Source organism: Stegodyphus dumicola, chromosome 4 (assembly GCF_044657685.1).
Source record: "Stegodyphus dumicola isolate Sdum_Otavi_A_Nest chromosome 4, ASM4465768v1".
Taxonomy (NCBI): domain Eukaryota; kingdom Metazoa; phylum Arthropoda; class Arachnida; order Araneae; family Eresidae; genus Stegodyphus; species Stegodyphus dumicola.
The window spans coordinates 240,738,285-240,764,657 of NC_140771.1; the positions used below are offsets into that span (position 1 = coordinate 240,738,285).

The window sequence follows — 26,373 nt, forward strand, 5'->3', positions numbered from 1 at the left end:
TATTTAAGTGCGGGTAGACTATATAGAACACCTGAAGCATAAAAGCCATCACTTTAAGTTTTCTGTAGTTTTCATTAATCCAGTCTGGGAACTTTTTGAACATGTATATTTTGAACATGTTGTATTCAATGTTCTGACATTTTGAAAGTTTAAAAAAAAACTGTTTAGTAAAAATTACTAAATCTAACTTTTTACACGTTCCTTCTACTTATATGCATAAATCTGTGCACTGATTGTATAAAATAAAACACAAAAAGTTTAACTCTTGTACGACAAAAGTTGGCCGAGACGTTTAGTTTCGAAATTTGCGAATTTTGATTTTCATATTCAATTTGATACTCTTGTGTTTTATTCTTTATAATTATTTCTAAGTATAGGGATCGTGAACCATATAAAAAAATAGATTTCGCAATTTACACAAAACTGAATTTTTTAATTTTAATTTTTTTTAAACACAAAACTGATTTTTAAAAATTTTAAAATGCCATAGCATGATTTTTTATGAAATTTTAACATATTTTGGAATTTAGAAGTATAGCTCTGCTACCAAAGGTTGCGAAAGTAAAGACTGGTAAGGATTTTTGAGGGCACGGTATAGAAATCTTGTTATAATTTTGTGAGTAGAAGCAATAGTTTATATTCTACTTTACTATGTCTAAACTTCTGTCTGTCGTCTACGTTAGTGGTATCCAAAGTGGAATACGCATACCCCAGAGGGTACGCTAAGTGATACTTGGAGGTAAAGGAAGAAGTAGGATCATGATCACTTGTGAAAATGTGATCATTGTATCACCACAGTGCGAGGTTCTCATACTCGCCGCTGTGTCTGGTTTATACTACATTATATTATATCACATTACATTACCTTGCATTATTATATTCTGTTATATTACGTAACTTTATTACATTGTATTACATTATATATTATATTATATCTTTACGAATTTTGTACTTAGACAGATAATTTTAGTAGAATTATACGTAAAATTGTTGTATTTTTCTATGTAATGTAGCGCGAGACAAATTTTAAGAGAAATCTTTGCTGGAAAAGCAAGAATACAGGGGCACTTGTATTTGGTTACAGCCGAAAACATCGCGGCAAAAACATCGCAGACGAAAATGTCGCGGAGAAAACAACGCAAGGCGAAAAGGTGGTGCTACAAAACATCGTGGGAGAAAACATCGCAAAGAGAAAACATCGCAGTTCTAAAACATCGTGGTACAAAACATCGTCGTCGAAAATAAAGCGGTTCAAAAACATCGCAGTTTAAAAACATCGTCGTCGAAAATATCGTGATAAAAAATAAAATATCTACAAATCATCGCATGACGATAACATCGCAGACATGCTTTTTTCAGGCATGCGTTAATAAGTGTAAATGGATATTCCCATAATGATTTGTGAGCGCAAGATGGAAAGAAGGATAATTTTTACTTTCATATTTTTTTATTAATTAATAAATTTTTGCTGAGAAAATAAAAAGGAAACTTAAGCATAAAAAATTAATGCAACTTATAGCACTTAATAGAATTTTAAACCGACATAGTTAACTAACAAAGGCCATTAATAAATCATTTTTATAAAGTTTTTACTGGTAATATTTCATGAAAAGTATAATCTATAGGTTACATTTAATTTTCTATGCTTAAGTTTCCTTCTTACGTTTTCAGCAAAAATTTATTAGTTAATAAAATATGTGAAAGTAAAATTTATCCTTCTTTACACCTTGCGCTCACAAATCGTTATGGGAATATCCATTTACAATTATTAAAACCTGAAAAAAGCATGTCTGGGATGTTATCGTCATGCGATGATTTGTAGATACTTTATTTTTTACCACGATATTTTCGACGACGATGTTTTTAAACTGCGATGTTTTTGAACCGCTTTATTTTCGACGACGATGTTTCTTACTACGATGTTTTAGAACTGCGATGTTTTCTCTTTGCGATGTTTTCTCCCTCGATGTTATGTAGCACGACGTTTTCGCCTTGCGTTGTTTTTCCTGCGACGTTTTCATCTGCGATGTTTTCGGCTGTAACCGAGTAAAAGGGTATCTCGGTAATTTTTATTGAAATTGAATAAATTTAATTGACCGCTATGTTAGCTGTAACCATAATACAACATTGTTATTTCTTTCCAGTAATTTACAGAAGCAGCAAGTATTACAAATATCTCGCGCCCGGTTGAAAACTATTTAAGGCCGACAAGAGAGCATCTGCTTTTAGTTGCTTTGTTAATGTTGTTGAGATTTGTTAGTTTCACGTGAACTGAGATATCCAAGTTAGCTTTTTCTTTAGATGCGCTTTTCATTTCGTTGTATTTAACGTTCTTAGTAGTTTGAAGTGTAACTACTGATTATACTGTGTGATACTTGCACGAATATTTCTGTGGAAAATTCCAGAGTTCTAAAATATTTCTTTTGATAAAAGTAAATTTTTATTAATCTGTTATTGGACTTTTGCATTCAATTTATTACGAACCCGTACGCACGCAACAATATTATATAATATTACATTGTATTATATTATATCATATTACATTATATCTTATTCCATTATTCATATTATATTATATGTGGTGCAACTTACAATGTAATCGATTTCACTACATGTATTGAATTTGTCATACCCAAATCTAATATCTTCAAGTTTTGCTTTTATTTATTGGAATATAAATAAACTGTAAAAATGTATAAATTTTGCAAATTTAAATCTGCATTGTTTACTTAAAGTTTTAAAAGTAAAGCTATGCTAAAATGGAATAATACTAACTTTTGAGTAACATATATATCTAAAAGACAAAGAAAGGCGGGGAGAAAATCGAAAAGTTTGTGATTTGATCTGTTACAACTAAATTTATTAAAATTTAAAAATAGATATAATTTCGCCCATTTCTCAACTCTCGCTATACTCCTTTTCTTAAGTACGGTTACTTTTTAGTATATTTACAAAAATTGCATTTAATTTTAATACTTGTTGTTGCTTATTCTTTCAACACAAATTTAAGAACTGTTGAATAGAGCACATTATTTTCTCATCAACTTTCTTGAGTTCTGTGTTTTTTTTTAACTAAGAAAAAGGATTTTAGAACTTACCTTAACGCCTACGTTGATAACACCATTGGAGGATGGGAAAATTTCCTTGTCTAGAAGTTTTGCAGTTCTCAATTCACCGGTGATAGGGTGGATGCTGAAAAATTCTTCAGGATCTATTTCGTAAAAAAAAAAAAAAAAAAAAAAAAAAAAAAAAAAAAGTCAGTATTATCATTCATTCAATTTATAAAATTATACGATTAGGTAGTTGTATGAGATACCAATACTATTAAAATCTGTGACACTGCTGTCTGTTTGTTTCTTTGTTTTTTATTTGTGACACCATCTTCTCCGTAACGGCGGGGTGTTGAGTTTCGAGAGAGGCACCCCAGGATTCCAAAAATTTGTGGGAAGCCATTTCGACCATTCTCATCTTTGTAGGATTTTATTCAGCCAAAATATTAATTAAAAACTCTGAAAATGTTAATTTTCGCAATATCGCCTGCTGAAGAGGAAAATCAAGGTCATATTTTGACGCTGAAGAAAGCACGCGATTGCATGTGCCGTCATTGTATGTCGAATATTGTTCGTTAGTGTCAGCATTTTAAATAAATAGCTGCTTTTGGCAACTTTTTTTGTTTCAGGTTAAGATAACTGACGCGCTATGTTATTGCCACACTAATTCTTTTATTAATATTGAGAAAAAGTTGTTATATTGCGTTAAATTTAAATCATTATGTCATACGTATATCTGAAGTGTCAAAAGTTATTGTTTCTTGATTTGGCAACAAAAGAGCATTTACGAATTTGGTTGTTGCTCGAAAAGAACGAACTGAATATATTTATTTTAAAATATTTTTATACCACAAGAAGAAGAGCTTAAGTAGGATACGTGCTAATGTATTTTTGTTTTGTTTTTAAATGTAAATTTTTTTATTTATCGAAGACTGAGGAAACTACTATAAGATTCTTTAAAAACGGATGCATTTTTCCTCCCTTTCGAATACGCGAAATGTCCACAAAATGAAACTCTGTAACAGGGGTGGCCGGTGTCCGCCGATAACATCGCCAACCATCCGTGTCTATTCGGTTACAGCCGAAAACATCGCGAACGAATACGTCACAGAGAAAACAACGCAACGCTGTCGAAAATAAAGCGGTTCAAAAACTTCGCAGTTTAAAAACATCGTCGTCGAAAATATCGTGTTAAAAAATAAAGTATCTACAAATCATCGCATGACGATAACATCGCAGACATGCTTTTTTTCAGGCTTTAATAACTGTAAATGGATACTTCCATAATAATTTGTGAGCGTAAGATGGAAAGAACGATAATTTATTTTTCATATTTTATATTAACTAATAAATTTTTGCTGAGAAAATAAGAAGGAAACTTAAGCATAGAAAATTAATGCAACTTATAGCACTTAATAGAATTTTAAACCGACATAGTTAACTAACAAAGACCATTAATAAATAATTTTTTTATAAAGTTTTTACTTGTAACTTTTCATAAAAAGTATAATCTATAAGTTGCATTTAATTTTCTATGCTTAAGTTTCCTTCTTACTTTTTCAGCAAAAATTTATTAGTTAATAAAAAAATGTGAAAGTAAAAATTATCCTTCTTTACATCTTGCGCTCACAAATCATTATGGGAATATCCATTTACAGTTATTAAAGCCTGAAAAAAGCATGTCTGCGATGTTATCGTCATGCGATGATTTGTAGATACTTTATTTTTTACCACGATATTTTCGACGACGATGTTTTTAAACTGCGAAGTTTTTGAGCCGCTTTATTTTCGACAGCGATGTTTTTGTACCACGATGTTTTAGAACTGCGATGTTTTCTCTTTGCGATGTTTTATCGCACGATGTTTTGTAGCACGACGTTTTCGCCTTGCGTTGTTTTCTCTCCGAAGTTTTCGTCCGCGATGTTTTTGCCGCGATGTTTTTGGCTGTAACCGGGGTGGCCATAGTGCGGATCTCGCAGTCAAGTGGTGCCAGCTTTCTTGTTAGGATGAGATAGCAACTCTTACGGCAACAATTGTGGATCACGATCAGAACGGACTGTCGATTGTTGGAGAAATTACAAAACATAGAACTGGAAAAAGTTGGGTGTGCTCACTTCACTGAGAATCTTAAATTCCATTCTGTGGATCCGAAAATATCAACTGTTTATATACATAATATCGAAGGAATGTGCGGCTCTGCTAAATGGTGAAATAAAAAGCAAAGCGATACGGCTCGTTCATTATCTTTAATCCTAGCTTGTGGAATTAATGTGTTGAAATTCCTTGGTACGAGCAAATGCTTTTGATGCCATATTTTTATGACATACATAAATATGCAAGCGCAAAATTTTTTCAGCCAGGGACTGTGTGTCAGAAATAAACATAAACTGGTTGGCAGTCTTGACGCCTTTATGATGGAACAGTAAAATAAGGTTTCGTTGGGTTATTTAATTATGGAAAAGCTTCGAGGGCTATACAGGGTGTTTGGGATAAATTTGACATATTTATAATTGATTATATTTTTCCGTAGGTTGGAGGTATTGACACACACTACTCGTCATTTAAAAGTTTGGACCCTTCTTCATTCATATACAAGATGTCAGAAAGGATGGATGACTGGAAGCCACCTGAATCATGGAAGAGAATAACTTGCATCATGATGATTCGTGCCGGCCATCAAAATAAGGATATTATGACTGCTGCCCAATGCTCCCTGAACACAGTAAAAGCAATCAGGCATGAACTAGAGACTTGCAATGGTGACTACGAGGATGTAGCAAGAAGAAAGATCCCTAGCAGACGATCTGATTGCGTTCGTCCAGCAGAATTCCTCGCAAATCTGCAAGAACAGATGTTGAAGAACCCTGGCATTGGAATTCGGGCTTTGTCACGTGCTAAACACTGTAGTCAAGCCTTGGATAACAAGGGTAGCCAAAGGTAGGCCGTATGTATGGCAGCAGGATTCGGCCCCTTGCCACACCTCTGGGAAGAGTCAAAAATGGTTGTTTGAAAATTTCTACGACTTCACCAGTCCAAATGTTTGGCCTCCAAACTCCCCAGACCTTAACCCCATGGATTATTTGGTATGAGGCGCAGTTGAAAAAGACACCAATCGCAACTCCAGTAATACAAAAGCCCAGTTAATGGATAAAATTAAAACAGTTTTTGAGGCTCTTCCCAGGGAGACTGTAGCATCAACTTGTTCGAGGTTTCGAAGCAGGATTGAAGCTGGGATCGATGCTAATTGTGGTTATTTTGAGTGAATCTTGTTGATAGTATTGTAATTTACTTTGCCTGTAATTTGTTTTGTCAATTCAATCTAATGAATTGACAAAACAAATACAAGTTAATAGATACAAAGCGGATTTTCTTTTTACTTACGAAACTGTGAAATTTATCTCCAGCACCCCGTATGCCTAAGAGGAGGCACTTTCTAAGGGAAACTGGCTTGTATACAACTTATACATGGGGAAAAACACCAAACCTCCCCATGAGCCAGCCTTTTCGCGGGATTCGAACCGCGGACCGAACTACCAGTATTCAGCGATTGGTAAAATCAGCCGCTGGTAAGCCAAGTAAAATAAGGAAATACCATCAAAAGAGTTCTCTTATTGGAATACTGAATCCGCCCTGAACTGTCTGGTGGTTAGATGAGGGCGGGTTACTAGTCCGAAACCAGGAAAGAAGATTCGAACACCGCTAAGGCTTGGCTACATATTGTGTTATATTTCTCACCTATGTAGGTATAGCGTTAGTCCCCCTTTGTGATGCATCCTGGGCAACTTTATTGGTGCAAGATGGTTAAATAGAAGAAATAACTTCTGATAAATACTTGGTGTTTGAAATGTCAGGTTTTTTTGAATTAAAATATACAAACGCTGAAAATTAAAAAATATATATACTCCAAAAGTAAGTGAAAATTGCTTTTTCAAAAACATTCTATTGAAATATTTGATTTAGAAATCAGTTATTGCTATACTCACTTGTTACCAAATCGTATGTGACATTTCTTGGGTCTCCTTCGTCACCATCTCTTGATTTCAGGGTCATTACCAATGTCCCCTACAAAAAATATGTTTTCAAATTTTATTTTCACAAGGTAGTTTCAGAGAAAATGAACAGCACATAGTTTATTCATAGTGCCTTATCACGTAGTTTAATTTTCCTTAAACTTACCTTTGTGCTGTAATTGATCAATATGCATTCTTACTAAAATTAGAAACCTTAGAAGTAGATAAAGTTAAATTTCAAATAACATTTTCAGTCTCTGTTTTACTCATGTCTGATTCAAGATGATCAGATTATTTGAAAATGGCAAAGCACACGACAGCTATCTGCCTAAAGGAAGGGCAGCACCTTTGTAAAGGACTTTCTAAACAGGTAAAGGTGCATGGTACACCCGAAACTTCAGTACATAATCGAACAGGTATTGCCCCAATACACTAACCAGCTACAGAATAAAAAGCTTTATTGACTATAGGTTATTTCTAAGTAATACTGGAGTTATACATCGGAGTTGTTAATTTAAACGTAAGAGGATAATGATATAGAATTAGACAAAGTTACATAAATAACACACGCTGTTTAGTATACTCATTAAAATATTGCATAAGGACTTTCTAAGGGCAAATGGCTCGTATTCAGCTACATGGGAATAGCCACGAAAACAAACACTGTAGCCAGACCGTTCGTCTGGGATAGAGCACGGATCGAACTCTTAGTTTTCAGTGGTCCTAACCCCTCGATCACTGGTGAAGGCGATTTAAGATGGGCAAAGCCTCCTAGATTCGATGCAGCGGTTAGCGTAGCTAGCTGACTTAGTTCAAGCTCTGGGTTCAAATACCGCCAAATGGTTCAAAGGCTGGATGTTTGTACGCGTATCGTGTTTTTTCGGCATGGTTTGGTTTATTTAACTATGCCAAAGCACTCGAGGGCTATCTGCCTAAGGAGAGGGATGTTTTCATACAGGATTTTCTAAAGGAAACTGATTGGTATATACGTTATAACCACAAAAACCACGAAAACGCCCATATAGGTAGCTCGTTCGCAGGCATTCGAAACCCGAATCTAAATACCAGTGTTTAGCAACCTTTACCGCTTAGCTGCTGGTTGGCTATTTCCGGCATTGAAATACTTAAAATACACTGTGAGCATATTGAATGATTTGATTTGATGGTAGGAGAAGAGGGGTGAGAGACCCTTGGACCCGTCTGTCCGGGGATTTTCCCTCAAAACCGGGACAGAGCTACGAGAAGTCACACTCTCACAAATAAGGTGCTAAGGCCCATTCCAGCGATAGTTTTTTAAAATATCGTGGGCACGTTCTAATATTTCTGTCAGCCAAGCGAGATAACAATATGCATTAGAAAAACGGGTACAGAATACAGATATAACTTCTTTCACATCCCCTCAACGAATCTTTCGCCAGACCGCATTTGATGTTTTTTACGTATCGTATTTATATGAGCATGACCCTGTTTTCACGCCTGTCAATCATTTCGAACGCTATCATTTTCAGTCGCTTGCGATGAATTTTCGCTCGAAAAAATCTGAAAGCGTCGCGTTTTCGACGGACACCTACTTAGTTGCTATACTCTGCAACTATAAGCAGCACATTTTATTATAAACTTTACAGTTTTTAAATGCTTACAACAGGCGCATTTTCGTCCACAATTCCAGTCAGAGATCCTACGAAAACAGGTGGTCGGTTTTGGACATCCCCGACGTTGACGATGACAGTAGCAATAGCATTATGGCGTCCATCCTGTAGAAAGGGGGGGAAAAATCAAATTCTCTAACAGGAAAAATACATTTTTATAATATACAAAATAGCAGAATACCAAAAATAAGGCATATGAATGGCAGAAGGAAGAATGAGTTATCCTTCATTATTATTAAATAATAAGGAATTCGTCTGTCTAATTTTTCTTCTTTTCTAAGATAAATAAACTATATCTTTATAGAAAGAAAGGAAAGATGATCAATATCTGAATATTTAACAAAAGTTAAGAAAAAATAATTTATCTTATCTGTTATTAAATAATGAAGAATCTGCATGTATGTATGTTTGTTCTTCTCATTCTTCAAAAAACGGAGACCCCTAGAGCCACCAAATTTTGAGCACACATATATCTCATTCGAATATGCGTACTTTTTTAGAATTTCGGAATTTTTTTAAAACTTATTTCATATTCTGGACGAAGTTAGTGAACGTTTAATTAACAAGTTCAGGGATTTAAAAGCAATGTGTTGCCACTCGACAAATTCTTTCAAATTTATTCATCAAACTCCGCGATTTCAAAAAATGTGTTGTCACTGCCAGAAAGGAAGTATTTTTATTTACCCGCGCCAGTGTATTGTCATTCGGCGAAGCGTAAGGTACTTAATTTAATTTTTCTGTCAAAATTAATTATCTACGTTGATTAGCAAACTGAGCGATTTGAAAGCAATAAACTTAGCTCTACTGTTATTCAATTTCTACTTGGTTCCATGCGAAGTTGCATTCGTCGTATTCATTAAAAGCTTAATACAGCAGAACCCCGCAAACTCGACATAATATGGAGTTAGACACTGTCGAGTTTCCGCAAAGTTGATTTTTACGGAATAAGGGGTGGCAGCAGCAGCAGAAGGAAAGAAGGAGTTTTGTACACTGCAAGAGTAGACTGGTAGACTGCCAGTTCAGCGAAAGCATAAAAAAACTTAACAAACCTTTTTGAGAGACTGTGAAAATCTGAAACCTTTAAAACATTTTTAACACAGGCGAGTGTCTTTGAGCTCATAATGGAGAGGCACATTCTCTTGCATTAAAAATTATGTTTCTTGTATTATTGGATAAAACAAAATGACAACGAAATTTAAATAAATATTTAACTTTTTTTTTTATTATTTTCATTCGGTCGCATTTGAAGACCTCGAGTTTGTTTCCCGTCTCGCCGTATAAACAAAATCGCAGTGAATTTTAGTTGAATATTTATTTTTTTCAATTTTATTTCTTGAGATGTTTAGAGAACACTAACCTGAGTGAGTTTTTTTAGCCCAAAGGAGCTATTAGTTTCGAAACGGCATTTTTCGTTTTACTTTCAAATGTCTGTTTCACTTTTCAAATTGTTGCCACCAAGAATTGTCTCACTGTATTATATTTAAAGAATTAAATAATGAAGGATCTACATGAATGCATGTTTGTTTCTCGCATTGTAAAAAAAATGACGGTACTTAGAACCATGAAGTTTTTAATAACGTAATCCTCCACCCGAACATGGGACACCTGGACGCGCGAATTTCGAATTTGTTTGACCCTCTTTCTCATATGTGGTAAAACTTTAACGTATTTTTGCTTAACAAACTCAACGATTTCAAAGTGAGCAACGGCAACACTGTACGGAAGATAACATTTTTATCTCCAGTGCGCAAGACTGTGTATCGAAAATTCTAAAGATATGCTGTTTTTAAATATTTTTTGATATTGCTGTTGAATTGAATTTAATGTGGTTTAAGTGCGAAGAACATGGTTATAAATAAGTAACGGTAGCATGCAAAACGTTAAATAATATAAAACCTGCAAGCTTCTAGATTTTATTTTTTATTTTATTTATATTTATTTTATTCACTTGTTTATTTTTTGTTTGCATTCCTACTTCGGCGAATTTACGTGGCGTCGAAAGTTTAAAGAAAGGTAGCTCAGAAAGAATTTTTTTCTGCATTCTACGAGTGTATCACAATCTTTTACAAGCCACAGACTGCTATTCAAGCGGGAAAAAATAAATGTAAGTTTTAATTTATATTTATTTTATTCTAATTTGACGCTTCCTGCTTCTTAAATTTTATCGACTGATTAATCTTTCGTAAACTTCATACTATCATTTTCAGAGTGCGATACCATTTTGAAAAGTGCATTAACTTCGCGAAAAATGTTGAATCTCGCCGATTCTTAGTAACTTGAAGCCTATTCTTAGTAACTTGAAGCATAAAACTGAAATATTGGTTCTACTTACATCAGCAACAAGTTTTACAAGATATCTGTTGCTTTCGGCGTAGTCGAGATTTCTCCGTAGTACAATGGATGCTGTAGAAGCCTGCGGGCTGGATGACTGGCTAACTACAGAGAATTTATCACATGCAGTCGGAAACTAAAAGGAGAAAACATTTTGTAGCTCCAAGATGAGGTTTAGCAGCTATATTACAGGATCATATTACTAATATCATATTAAGTAATAAGCCAGTGTGTGTAAAATATACAGCAACACGCTATAACACAGAAAATAATGAGTTAGCTGCTTGATTTCAACAAATGATTACTTTCAGCCTTTGTACTTGGGACGAGAAATGAACGCATTTTAAATTCTAGTTTAATTATCTCAATTAAATTGCCAAAAATGTTGAATTTTTGCGTTCTAGGGGTTAGTGGTTTTTTAGTAATTGAAGATAACACTTGATGAAGAATCGAAACACAATTTATTCGCCAGTATTAAACAGGACATTTCCAAAAACACGTTTACAGTTGCCGGAAATCTACGATAAACACGCTGAAACAGTCATCAGCACAGCCTTCAGGCTATGACGATGAAGACAGCTTGACGGCAAAGCACACCTCCCGACTCAGTCGATTGCTCTCAAGCTAATCTATGAACTCAAGATACTACTCGTACAGGCACGGTATAAATAGCTTTAACCTACCTTCGAGAACATTCTTGGGGAAACCACTAAGAATAAGTTCTAGAAGGTTCTCTCTCTGTCTATGACATATCTCCAGTTTTGTCGCCAAATGGGCGATTTCGCGACAGATCGGGCAACCTTGCGTTTCCCTGCTTTTTTTGGCAACCCTAACCCCGCTTTGCGCAGAAGCTATCTTACCGCAGCTGGGTATTTCCCAATAGAACTAAAAGGTACCAATTTTTAGATTAATTACATTAAGAAATAAACAATCTATTGAAATTTTTTACATATTTGATTTTAGTTTTCAAAGAATTTTTTTAAAAAATTAGATTGAAAAAATAACAAATAATAGGTTCCTCAGATATGCGATGAAATAGGAGCATACCAGCTTACCATAATATGGAATTCTGTAAAGAATCTGCACATTTTTAAATCACGTGGAAATTCTTTGAATAAACACGCTAAATTTTAGTCACGTGGAAATTCTTTGAATTAACACGCTAAATTTTGTATCAATTTAGAACATAATTCAAGATTTCCTGTCCTATAAACTTCCTAAATTTGTTTGAGCATTTTTGATAGAAAACAAAACTGTGGTTCATAAAGCAAGATTATGCCGTATAAACTTCCTAAATTAGTTTGAGCATTTTGAGTAGAAAATAAAAGTATGGTTTATATTGAACCAAAACTTTTTTTGGTTAATCTTCGGATTATGGTAACTCGGCGATTTTTTGGCGAAAATTTGGCTGCCAACCCTGCTACAGCAACCTGCTAGTTTTTTTATGGACGCCATTTTGTTTTCACAAAGTAAAGGCATGTTTTTTTTTTTTTTTTTTTTTTTTTTTTTTTTTTTTTTTTTTGTTATTTTTTCCTCAACATTTTTTCCCACTAGTCTGCTAGCCGAATTAAGCTTATGCTAGAACTTTTATGGAACAAAAGTGCTTAATCATGACGAAGATTAGGTCCGAAATTAGGAGAAAGTGCAGAATCGCCCACTGCTTGCCGCGTTTTTAAGAATTGCACATACACGGTATCCATGTACACGTCGACCTATTTTCACTTAAAAAAACATCTCAGAATTGCACAAAAATGACATTGCTCACACTCTTGACTTTATCCATGTGCACTGATAAAGTCCTAGCTAGTAACCTTTATCGCCTTACCAAAATGTCGCCAAACTACCTGTTACCATATTCCAAAGATTAGCCCTCTTTTATCACTATATATATGTACAAACGTAGAAATGCCTCTATTGTCGCGATTGTCGAAACGCCTTCATTGTCGATTATTCGCATCAGATCTGTTACAGTTTGACCACAGTACAGAGCAAATTGTAACAGACGATTAGTTTAGTCAAATATTGCGTCAAAATCAACAAAACTGCCGAATGTTTGTTTTAGGAATATGATGAAGGGATAGTTGTGCTATAAAAAAATAGCAGTTATAACCAAAGAATCATAAATATATTTAAAAATATGAAAATCTTTTCAAAACTTGTTACAACTGGAGCATAGCTTCCCTACGACATTCATGCATTCAGAATGTTTCAATCGATAAAAGATATTTTAGCGGGTATCTGTAATAAATATCTAAATCGGCTCTTTCGAAACAATCTTAAAATCTCATACCATGGGACTGAAATCACATCGTATTTGTAAAACTCCACCAACGTCATCGGCATCTGTAACTTTGATGTTCTCGTATACAGTAGTACCAACAGGTGTGTCCTGTAAAGAATAAGTAGTTTTATCTAAAGGAACATAAACTCATAATAAAATAGATTTATTTTATATCTTTCCGAGATGATATTGGCAGAATATTAAATCTCTTGAAAATTAAGATGAAACAAATGATATCATGACACGTGCATAAAGGATCAAAATGATAAACTAAAACTATTTTCTTGAACTTACTTCTAATACAGTTGTTTCATAAGGGATGTTATGGAACAGAGGTTCGTTGTCGTTTTCATCCAGAACTATAACCGTCACGGGTACCCTTACCTATAGAACATCACATTTCTATTAAGTTATAATAATAATATATTGTTTCATTTTCATAATGAAATATAATTACTTAATGAACATATGATTTACACTTGATTAATGTAATTCTGAAAATTAATCATGTTGTTTTCACGTATACATAAACAGCCTTATATATAAATTGAGAGAAAAAAGAAAAGTGCAGATGAACGGGTGCATAATGTATAGTAAAAATTAGTGTCAATAGTGCATATTAAAACTGAAATCTGACTTCCCTGTACGACCTCTTTAAATATATGCATTCATTAAACTTATTTCCTCGAATTATTCTAACCTATGCGAACAGTTTTAAAAATGACTTCACTAAAATTATTTACATATATACAAAATTCGCAACAATACTTATAAGGTGAATGAGTGAGTGCACCGCTATGATGGCTTCCAACCACGGACATGAACCAAACGGAATTATATACCATCACGACGGGGAAGACTCAAGAGTAACAAGGTTGAATATTATATACTAATAACAGTTTTTACATATTGATAACTGCAAGGTACTAAGAGTTATTCTGGTTATCTGCTTTAAGTTCTGAACATTTGAAACATTATAATATTATCCACGGTTGTTTCTGCTTAGGCAGTGTCCTGAGATTTTCTCTATTTTATCAAGGGCTATTCTGTTTTTGAGTGTGTTAGTCGTCCACATTGCCCAGGCACAGTCCGCTGGTTTCTTCAAGTGCCAGGTTCTTGTATGTACACAATGGAAGTAATAATGGTCCGTGTCGCCTTCCTCTCCACATTCGCAGAAAGGAGTATCCCTAAGTCTGAATCTGTTCAGGTATACTGCGAATGGTCCATGACCTGTCAAGAACTGTGTTAGGCTAGCACAGTGGGTCTTTATTTCCATGTTAACTTTTGGCAGTAAGCGAAATGTCCTTCGTCCTACCTCTGCCTCTGTCCATCTACTTTGCCAATTTTGTAGCAGACATGTCAAAGTTGTTCGCTTAATATGAGACCAAGGAAGTTTAGTTGCTCTTTCTAATATATCCGTGCTGTTGGCTACTTGCTTGACCAGTTGGTCAACGGCTTCATTGCCTTGAATCCTTGTGTGAGCGGGAACCCCTTTTAAAGTGGGTCTTTGCGAAATAGGCATTGTCAAAAGCTGTTTCTGAATTCTGTATACCAAAGGACTCCGGCTGTTTTGACTTGCGATAGCCGCCAGACTTGATGAAGAATCACTGAGTATGCAGAATTTCTCCTGTTGACATGTGTTCGCATATGTAATTGCAGAACTGATAGCTGGTATTCCTTCCGCTTTCCTAGCGTCCTTCGTAGTGTAGTGGTTCTGCAAGCTGGGCCGGTATTCCAGAGGTCCGTGGTTCGATTCCCGGCGAAGGCGGTTGCTATTTTTCATCTTTCCTGCATCCAAAAATATACCTAATGTCTCTACAGTGGGGCCCGAACTAAAAGGGTTGTGGATGATGATTCTCCACACCCAGAATTTGGCGATTAGGTCCCCTAAAACCCTAGTCACCCTTTAAAAAGGGGAGTGTATAAGGTATTCCTTCCGCTTTCCTATCGCCCTTCGTGGTGTAGTGATTCTGCACGCTGGACCGGTATTCCAGAGGTCCGTGGTTCGATTCCCGGCGAAGGCGGTTGCTGTTTTTCATCTTTCCTGCATCCAAAATATATACTAATGTCTCTACATACTTTCGTTTAGTGTAAAAATTAATAAATATGTAATGAATTATTTTTCGCTAATTTTTTAAGGTTGGCTGCAATTCTAAACAGAACGTGGCTTTCAAAAAGATATTTTAAGAGAAAAACCTCCTCTTTACCAACAAGGCAATTCTTGAATTTTTCATACATACAATATGTATGCATACACAAAACATTCTTGACTAAGCAGTGTTAAAATTAATTCCCTATAATTTTGAGAGAAATAATTTGAAAATTTTGAAATAATTTAAGCCCTGTAAATTGAGAATTTTGAGTTAATTGTTAATTATTTCTTCCAACCTTAAACGGCAAACAAAAAAAAAAAAAAAAAAAAAAAGTTTCCAACAAGCTGAGATTTTCACTTCAAATGAATAAAATAAATATTATTTAGTTACTTACAATATTGTTATCTTGTCCGCCTCCGACAATATCTTCGAGAGTGACATGAAATCTCAGACTGTCATTGATCTGCAAATAAATTATATATTCAAATGTTAAATGCATTTTGTTGAAAACGTTTCATTATAGACATTCGCGTGTGCCTGTTTGTTTGCAACATCATCTCCACCGAATGGCGAAGAGTTGAGTTTCGAGAGAGATACCCTCCCCCACTCCCGGATTCCAAAACTCGTGGAAGCAACTTCAGCCATTCTCACCTTGGCACGAATTTAATTAGCCGAGATATTAATTAAAAACTCCAAAAGCTCTGATTTTCGCACTCATTTTTCCGAGTGGCAACAGACTCGCACGCTGGAGATAAAAATCCGCCTTTTTGCGAAAAGTGTTGCCACCGCTCGCTTAATCATATAGTTTGTTAATAAAAAAAAAGTTGTAAGTTTTACAAAATGTGAAATAAAAATAGCATCGCGATACATTAAACATACTATTAGTCCAAAGGGGCAATTTGCCCAGGACTATTAATTTCGTTTTGGCATTTTGCGTCGATTCACGATAAGCGTTGCTTCACTTTTCAAATTGTTGCCACCAAATATTATCGCCTTGTATTATATTTAAAGAAATTAAATAATGAAGAATCTGCATGAATGTATGTCTCTTTCTCGCACTAAAACAACGGTATAAACAACGGTACATAGAGCCATCAAAATTTGAATAATGTAATCTTCCATAGAATATGGGCCCTAATTTAAATTTGAAATTTGTTTTATTATCGATTTCATATTTTGTAAAACTTCAACAAATTTTTGATTAACAAGCTAAACGATTTCAAAGCGAGCAACGGCAACACTGTACAGGAAAAAAAAAAACTTTTTTATATTCATTGCGCGAGACTGTTTATCGGAAATTCTAAAGATAGGCTTATTTTAAAATTATTTTGCGACATTGCTATTGAACCGAATTTTATGGTTTAAGTGCAAAGAACATGATATTTAATAAATAAAGATAACACACAAAACGTTAAAAAAACGCTCCTCTGGGCGTAATGTAAAATCTGAAAGCTTTCAGATTTGTTTCTCTTTCATATTTTGGAAAACTTTAACGAAATTTTTTTTTCTTTATTTTATTTTTGTTGCCAGTTATATTGAGCAAACTTTTCACTTAAATCTGATGCTCTGAATAAAGATAAAATATGTAGAGTTGTGTTTAGAAACTTTTAAATATTCTGCATGAATCTGCAACCAAAACTTTAGGAGCTGCTTTTGCTTAAATTCTGATTTTAATGTGGAATCTTTTTATATATCGATATGTTGTTCCCTATACTTCATTGGAAAGTCTTCTTATATTCGTAGTACTCGAGATTTTTTATCCAGCCGTACTTAGTTTTCTCTTCTAGGAAATTTTCTCACCTGAAAAAGGTGCTCCGTTGCATACTTTTTAACGCTATCGTGTAAATGTAATTACATTAGAAAACTGTTTACTTTTGGAAAGCATTATACGTCATTGCCATTGACATATATCGAATTTTTATTTTGACTTTTGGAAACCCAGGATATGACTCATGGAACTCCGATGTTCACAGTTTGAAGACCATTGATATACACTCATGTCCATAAATTAAGGATAATTCGGAGTCACGCGGAAATCGAACTCTAAAATAAATGTATCACCTGTAAAATCACTACACACATCTTCAAGAATCATATGCAAATTTCAGCAAGTAACCAGATGGCACCGATTGTACGTCACAATGACGAGAGTGTAAGAGAGTAATATATAAGAAATGTAGGCAAAGAAGTAAAATTGTTCGCAGGGGCTTTATAAGCATTTCAGTGCAATAACCGAATAGTTATGACACAAAGGACGCATTTGGAGGATTTTTTTACGTGATAGAATTACCGGCCGCCTGGAATATGGGCGTACCCAACTGGAAATATCAGACGAACTTGGAATTGCCCAGAGTGTCATCTCCAGGCTTTGGCAACGATTCCAAGATGATGGTAATGTGAGTAGACGTTACAGCACAGGTCGCCCCAGAGTTACAACGCCGAATGAGGACCGGTATTCGGCAGTTACTGCCAAAAGAAACAGGCAGAGCACAGCCTCAGACCTGTCGCGTCAGCTCTCTTCAGCCACTGGTACGACAATTTCAAGGCAGACGTGTACAGACACTTAGGGCAGATTGGTCTATATGCTCGAAGACCCGTCAGATGCGTTCCACTTACTGCAACTCACTGTCTCCTGCGGTTAGCCCGGAGTAGAGAGCATGCATTGTGGACACCGCAACAGTGGGCTTGTGTGATGTTTTCCGACGAGTCCAGGCTTAGCTTGCAGTCTGATTCTCGCCGGACTTTCATATGGAGAGCTCCAGGTACCCGTTACCACCAAGAAAACATCATTGAACGACACCATTACGGTGGTGCAGGAGTGCTCGTTTGGGGTGGAATTATTCTGGGTTCCAGAACTGACCTGCATGTTCAAATTGGAACCATGACAAGCCAAATATATCAAACGTCATTCTGGAACAACTTGTGCGTTTGTTTCGGGGCGCCATGGGCGCACAATTTGTATTTATGGATGACAACGCTGTTCCTCAGCGTGCAAACATCGTAGGCGAATGCCTTCAATCGGAGTATATCACCTGCATATTCCCGTATAGACTGGCCAGCATTCTCACCGGACTTGAATCCAGTAGAGCACGTGTGGGAGATGTTTGGCCGACGAGTTGCAGCCCTCCTACATGTCTACCGGAACTTTGGAGAGTATTGCTTTTTGAGTGGTGTAATATCCCCCAAGATCAGATCGATAATTTGATACTCAGCATGCCTAGGCATTGTACGGACTGCATTGCATAGTCTGGGAAACATACAATGTATTAACAATCATACCAACCATGTAATATTGGTTTTATGTAAATAGGTTTTTTTTTTTTTTTTGTAATTTGCTCCAGGGAGAAAAAATCGCTAGTTTTTTTTAATAATATCAAACATATAGCATCTTTGTTTGCTCTTTACCTTTTGTTTAATAAATAAGCTTTACAAATAAGTCAAATTTGTTTTGCTTCTAACTCTTCCTTTGCCTGATTTTGCATTATCCTTAATTTATGGACATGAGTGTATATGAACGATCGTAAAGCATCAGCATAATAAAAAATTTAAATTGTTTTATTACGTCTCTAACATTTATAAATTTTCGAAAATTATTAAATGTGGCCGCAAGTGCTACTGCTCGATGAAAACGTCTGAAAAGGGAAAAAGACCAGAATTTATCTTCGCTTTAAATCACGAGTTTTAAAGATAATCAAAACGTCAAAGTGTATTTACGCTTCGCAGATAGACTTCGGTGGTGGTGGTGGTGGTGGGGAAATACATCCCTTTTAATTTGCTGACAATGAATTTAGTTTTAAGGTATGAATTTTTTAAAGTTTTAAAAAATGTTCTACGAGAGTTAAATAAGTGACTCTTACCTCACGGTCTATGGGAGCAGCCACCGTGACGATACCTGTCTTGGAATCCACATGGAACCTGTCCGTGCCTTCTAAGCCGTATGTGACAGTGGAATTTTCGGGATCAGTTCCGAACAAGTGGAAAAACTCAGTTCCTGAATGTTAAAATAAAATAAAATAAAAATAAAAATAAAAATAAAAATAAAAATGACAGTGGATAAAAGAAAACCCGAAAAGTTTAGAGTTTATATGGCAAATAATAAACTGCTATATAACCTTGGAATTACTGGTTATTGACAGGTATCCAGACATGCGCTTCATTTACTGGTAAAATTTAACCGTTTCTATTAAATACAAATGGAAAGGATCAATGTGCATAATTTAATGATTAATCATAATTCAATAATTAATCATAATTCAATAATTAATCCCTGCAATAATTTCCATCAGGAGAAGAAAGATATTCTGCTCGTTTTCCGAAATAATGACCCATTTCATTTATTATTACCATCAAACGAAGTTCGCGTTTTAACCAATTATAAACTAAGATTTTAACTGATTATGGGAATTTTAGAAATTGCTTATTTCGTTTTAATATCGTGAACAACGTATTTTATGGTTGCGGCAAAGCTGTAGCAGGTGTAGAGTATATCTTATTTTCCTGCATGTTATATGCGAGCGCCAGAACTACATTTAAGTTATAACTCTTTTCTCTGGCCTCCTGCTTTCTTTGACCTTGTCAGGTGTTCTAAAGGGGTGTTGGAACGCCAAAATCTTCAAAAAAATGTGATTTCGGATTTTTGCATTTCCAAATTCTCTACACTTTTATCTTTCTAAAAATATCATTCTTTAATCTCTATGAAAATTAGAACTGTAAAAAAATCTAGTTTTAATTTGTCATCTACTGCTTTGATCAATGAGGATTTTTACATAAAAACGCGTTTTTCTCCAAAAGTGATTTTTTTACACTCGATGAACCTTTTCTCAGGAACTACTGCTCACAGGTATCTAAACTTTTTATGGCTTATTTATTAGGTTCTTTAATATTTACTGAAATGAGCTTTTTGTAATAAACTTAGACAAAAAATTGTTTTTAATTTTTTTTGTGTGTGAGAAAAGTGTTAAATTTTACTATACCTAACAAAATATTCTGTAATTTACTCTAAAATTCAAAATGCTTCAAAAGCTCATTTCAGTATAATCTGATAGGTATACTTTAATTACAGAAAAAATTTCAATCTTGTATCTACAGCAGATTTTGAGAAAAGGTACATCGAAAATGGCCAATTTAACATTGTCGGTATAGGGTTTTCTGATACCCCTGAAGCCTTTGCTGTTTTGAGCAACTTTATCAGCAATTTAAACATTTATTATCATTATTTTTATATAATGTACCAACATTATCTTTTTATGTGGCATTGAATTTTTATTGTTTTTGTCTATGTATGGTTAAGTTTTGAATTAATAACAGCATTATATTGTTGCTATATCACATCTTTCTATTAATATCATTAGTATTATTTTTACGTATAATGTTATTATTATTATTTTGATATATATTTTAGTAGCAGCATTATCATAGTTTTATTAGTAGCCCAAAGGAACGTTACCCCAGAAGGGCTATTAGTCTCGAAAGGGCATTTTGTTTCGAATCACTTTCCAAATTGTAATCGTCCTGTAGTATATTTAAAGAAATTAAACAATGAAGAATTCGTATGAATCTGAAGGAATATTCTGGATGTATGTTTCTCGTGTAACATGCATAACAGAGTCCTTCCCTCATGCAGGTAGCCGTAGTGTAAATGCACTGGAGGCCTGCCTACTGAAATAGAAAATTCAGGTTAACGTCGAAAAAACATTTGCCATAATCTTCACTAAGAAGACAAAAGTTCATGTTTTTATCTATGTATGGTTAAGTTTTGAATTAATGCATTATATTGTTGTTATATCACATCTTTCTATTAATATCATTAGTATTAATTTACGTATAATTGTATTATTATTATTTTGATATGTATTTTAGCAGTAGCATTATCCTAGGGTTATTAGTAGCCCAAAGGGACGTTACCCCAGAGGGGCTATTATTCTCGAAACGGCCTTTTGTTTCGAATCACTTTCCAAATTGTAATCGTCCTGTAGTATATTTAAAGAAATTAAACAATGAAGAATTCGTATGAATCTGCATGAATATGCTGGATGTATGTTTCTCGCATTGTGAAAAATCAGCGATACCTACACCGATCAAATGTTGAATATCGTAGTCCTACACCCGAGCATGGGCATCTAGAATCCCGAATTTGGAATTTATTTGTTTATCCATTTCATATTTTGTGAAGCCTTAACGAAATTTAATTAACAAACTCAACGATTTCAAAGCGAGAGTGGCAACGCTGCATGGAATGAAATATTTCTAACTCCAGCGTGCGAGACTATCTGCCGGAAACTCTGAATATATGCTGTTTAAAATTAATTTACCAGTATTTACCTAAAAATAAATAAATTTACCAATTTCTATCTCTGTTTTACGCACCTCATTGCTCTTTCCTCCCCCCCCCCCCTCCTGTGACAGGCATTAGCCGTTATTGCCGTTGGCCACAACTAAGGCCGAAACGGTAATCATTTTTTAAGCAGGCACGTAATAGGTGGGCCACTGTTCCCTCCTGTGAAGGGATAGACAATTTACATCCATGCCTTCTTCGAGATTCGAACCCGGGGCAGTCAGATTCACTATCCACTTTCCTGTCTGGACGGCAGCTCTCAGTTCTTTGAAAGGGGATAACTTTTATAGATATGGTATTTGAACGAGATGTGAAGACCTCCTATGGTGACGTCTGGGGGCAAGGCTTTTTTCGTGCAATTACGAGGTCATAAAATTCGGTGCTCAAATGGACCATTTTTCACAACTTTCTCGCGCATTTGAGTTATACTCGATTATTTAATATGCCATGGTATAATTTTAGAGTAACCCTCCACGTTAAATATTATCAAGCTAAACAATCATTATTTAATAATTACGTAATATCAAAAGCCATGTTATATGAGCTTTAAAAATAAATTCTCATTACTTACCTACTGGTGTATTTTCTTTTATGACAGCCAAATCGATATTTCTCAAAAATATTGGCGGACTATTTGACAAACTCAAGCCTAAAATAGAAAACACGTGACATTCCATTTTACAATAAATTGATAAATGTCAATACATTTTTTAATGCTCACAGTTTACTAAAAACAGCCAAGTTTATCAATATTCATTGCCTGCATCGAGTAAGGCACAATAAGTTAGACATCAATACCTAAGTTCCAAAATCGTAATAGCAAATATATATATGTTACGGTGAAACACCGAAATCTGGAGAATGTCGACTTTCACCGGTGAATGTCAACATTCACATAGTCGCTTGGTGTATGTCCGAAATATTCCTTATTTCTGACTTATCCCGGTGAATGTCGACATTCACCATGTACTAATGGTGAATGTTGAACATATAAGAATATTATATTTCCTTCTCCGTAATTCATTCGCGAAAACACGCACTTGAGAATCAGAATAAGAATTTAAGAACATAACACACACAGTACATTCAAAATGAAACACACAGTACATTCAAAATGAAAAAGGAAAATAATAGAAGTTATAAACTTACCAAATTATGTGATTCAAATCTTATTTATTGCAACAACTTAAACTACTATTATGACACTTTGAATTGCACAAGAGGCCCTTGCTTTTACAACTGCATTTATTTGTGGAACACTTCCTTTTGGAATGGCAACGTGTACATATACTCCTCTCTTTTCGACTTTCACCAGAGCATATCTGTGATTGTCGACATACACCGGTGAGGGTCCGAATGTACAAGAATGTAAATAAATATTCGATCTTTCACCGACGTATTTGGTGAATGTTGACATTCTCCGGTGAAAGTCGATATTTTCCAATTTCGGTCTTTCACGGTAACATATATTAATATACGTTAGTGAGATAATTGGACTTAGACACTGGTGTCCAGTTCGTTGTACGTTTCTTTAAAAATGGTAAACTTCAAGATAAACTTCAAACATCTGATGTGGAGACCACATGACTTTCTTCTACGGCCCATTAAATTATATACAATTTTTTAGTCGAATTTCATTAGAGATATATTTCTTATTCATTCAATTTAGTTCTCACTTCGAGGCAAAGCAAAAATACACAAAAACTCAAAACATCATCATTAAAAATTGTAAAATACAGAAAAACCTAAAACAATTAATACAGTTAGAAGCAGTTTAAAAAATTTTACAAATAGAATTAATTAAGTTTTTACGAAGATTACGGGCAAGATGGCAAAATTTCCAATGCAAAAAACTGAAAGTTAACTCTCGGTCCCACTGTGTAAAAAGACACTGAAGATGGTGCAATGACTGACTCAAGAGTTTCAAATGTAAACAAAGGTGGCCTCGTTAGGCTTAGCGCCACTTAAACTTTGAAACTTTGATAGTTCTACAATTATTGCTTGCAGATTAACTAAAGGCATAAAAACCTTAACCGGAACATAACAACAACATAATTCAATCACTTTTAAAACAAAAATACCTCGGTTTACCAACATTATAATAATAAAAACACAGAGCTCACTGATACTCTTTATTGAGTTATACGAGATATATAAATACGTATATACAGACGTAACTAAAAAAAATTCTTTCTGAATCCACTTTAAATTCCTTTTATAATCCGTTTCGGAAATAAGAGTCCTTTATTCTGCCCGTACTTACAGATGTCACGCAAAAACATGGTCCAAACGGATTCGAGAGCGGTCAAAAAGGGTATTTTCATGAAATCCGATACCCGAAATTTTTCGTGATTACAATACTTCTTTTACTTCGTACAAGGAAGTAAAAAGGTTATATTTTTTCTCACTTAAAGTAATCTTTAAGATAAACTAAGAAGAAATCATTTTCAATTTTTGATTAGGACGCATATCAAATACAGTTCAATTCCAAAATAATTTTGTAAAATTTAGCTAAGCTACAGAATAAATTTATAATGCTGGAAATTTTTAACATGTTTAAAAAATATTTCTCTGTGATAAAGCTTTTTTATGAAAACATGTTTCAGCAAAACTTTACTATTTAGTATATACGTATATATGTGTGTGTGTGTGTATTATATGTTCTACAGATAAACAAAGGAGAATCCAGGGTTTAAAAATCTCGGGCAACTGGCAGAAAAATGCTTTAATCTAAAATATTTTTCTTTTCCTTTAATCAAAAGAATTTTTAATTTAAATTTGTTAAAATCGAAAGACACTGAAACATATAAATATGAAATGAAACAAATTTCCCAATCAGGATGTATACAGTGAATAAAAGAATTCTATTTCACACACAAAGTATAACGATGAAGTTTTAAAAAGATCTTGAAAGTGCTCGGAAAATCACAGTAAACAACATTGATTGTACAAGTCTTTTCTTACATGGCATGCAACCGTTTTGTTCCTAAAAACATTCTTAAATTTACTAACTTGTAAGCATTTTACATTTTAATAATTTCATAACATAAAAGATAAGTTTCTTGTATGATCATTTTGAATAATAATACGAATATTATTCAAAGTTATACTCACCTAAATTGCAAGAAAATAGAGCAACAGCGAACATCCACATTTTAATTCCTTTCATTTTTCTTTAAATCTTTAAATGAAGACACTGCAAAATAAATTAAAATTCTATTACCTCAACTCAACACAACATATAAATTTTAAATAGACAGGAAATCATAACATGTTATTTTATACTGAATGGGGCAAAAAGAATAGCAGAGTACAAATTTTGTAATTGACTTAAGCTGAAACAAATTAATTCTGAAACTACAATTATATAACTTTTATGTGGCAACAACGAGAAGTCTTCCGGTTAAGAAATCGCCGCTAGAGACACTGTTAATCGAAATGGCGCAGTCCATGCATGAGAAAACGTACTGCGTTTTGGAATACGCCAAAACATCATTGCTTATAGTCGGTCAAAGACATTTTCGCACGAAATCTGGTAAAGAACCACCGTATGGGCAGAACACCAATCGGTGTGATGAGTCTTAAGGAAACGTGTACAATTCCTGTTATACGCCTTTCAGATGATGCAGGCGCTAAAACCTTTCGACAAACCATTGCTTAAATATTTCTGTGAGATTTGCAAAATAAGCTGAAGGTAGATCGTTTCTTGAACGGACATGTATTTACGGATGAAGCCACTTTTCACGTTTCCGGGAAAGTTAATCGCCGTAATTCACGATTCTGGAGCACGAAAAATCCGTGTGGTGTAACGGAACATAAGCTTGATTCTCCAAAGGTGAACGTTTTCTGAGCCATTTCCGACAGCTGTAGTTTTTGAATTAACGGGTCCATTTACCAACATGGGCTATCGCAGGAGTTGTTCCCTCACTGGAGGAAGTGGTTCCCGGCTTTATTCTGCAACAAAACGATCCCCACCATATTGGCATAAAAACGTACGCCAGTACCTGAACGATAGTCTGCCTCCATCGCTGGATTGGCTCTGCTGGGTTAAACGGTATATCATTGCTTTGTTGGCCCTCGAGATCTCCACATCTAAGCCTTGTAATTTTTTTCTTATAGGGTATTATTAATGGAAAAGTGTTTCTGCCTCGGTTTCCCCAGGACTTACAGCAATAGAAGCAACGGATAACTAAATGTTCGAATCATGAAAAAAAATATTCTATCACTAGTGTGTCAGGAACTGGAATACCACATATATATTTGCCGAGTCACCGCAGGGTCACACATAGAACGCCTTTGGATAACTATAATTTCACTGTAAATATGATTTATCAAAATAGAATAATTAGAGCGTTCACATGTATGTTTTCTTTTCCTCTAATACAATAAGCAACATCCTGTACATTACTCTTATGTTTTTAGGATTGCGTGCATATGGTTTCGTAATAGATTGAATGCACACGGAATCAATGACGACTTCATAAAATTCATTTTAGCAAAGGAAACACTTTTCAGGCTTGTAACTTTCTACAAAAATACTCGTACAACTCTTCTCAGTATCACACAGCACAATCGGTAGTTACCCTCCAAACTATTAAAAACGTTAAACACAATGCAATGCGAAG

At 34.6% G+C, this 26,373-nt stretch overlaps 2 protein-coding genes across 4 annotated transcripts in view; one reads left to right on the forward strand and one right to left on the reverse strand.

The window, feature by feature from the left end:
• The window catches only part of Cad87A (cadherin 87A), a 164,418-nt gene that overhangs the window by 110,252 nt on the left and 27,793 nt on the right, over positions 1-26,373 (reverse strand). For all 3 annotated transcript variants that reach the window (XM_035376800.2, XM_085816133.1, XM_085816134.1), the window contains exons 2-11: positions 24,863-24,944; positions 22,320-22,397; positions 19,272-19,405; positions 15,809-15,877; positions 13,616-13,705; positions 13,331-13,429; positions 11,042-11,176; positions 8,701-8,814; positions 7,034-7,112; positions 3,099-3,211 (exon numbers count right to left, since the gene is read on the reverse strand). In XM_035376800.2, coding sequence (XP_035232691.1) covers positions 3,099-3,211; positions 7,034-7,112; positions 8,701-8,814; positions 11,042-11,176; positions 13,331-13,429; positions 13,616-13,705; positions 15,809-15,877; positions 19,272-19,405; positions 22,320-22,397; positions 24,863-24,917 — 966 coding nt within the window. In that variant the 5' untranslated portion in view covers positions 24,918-24,944. The remainder of the gene's footprint in view (positions 1-3,098; positions 3,212-7,033; positions 7,113-8,700; positions 8,815-11,041; positions 11,177-13,330; positions 13,430-13,615; positions 13,706-15,808; positions 15,878-19,271; positions 19,406-22,319; positions 22,398-24,862; positions 24,945-26,373) is intronic.
• Positions 1-26,373, forward strand: part of LOC118192048 (calpain-9-like) — a 390,870-nt gene that overhangs the window by 68,278 nt on the left and 296,219 nt on the right. The gene's annotated exons all lie outside the window — the stretch shown is intronic.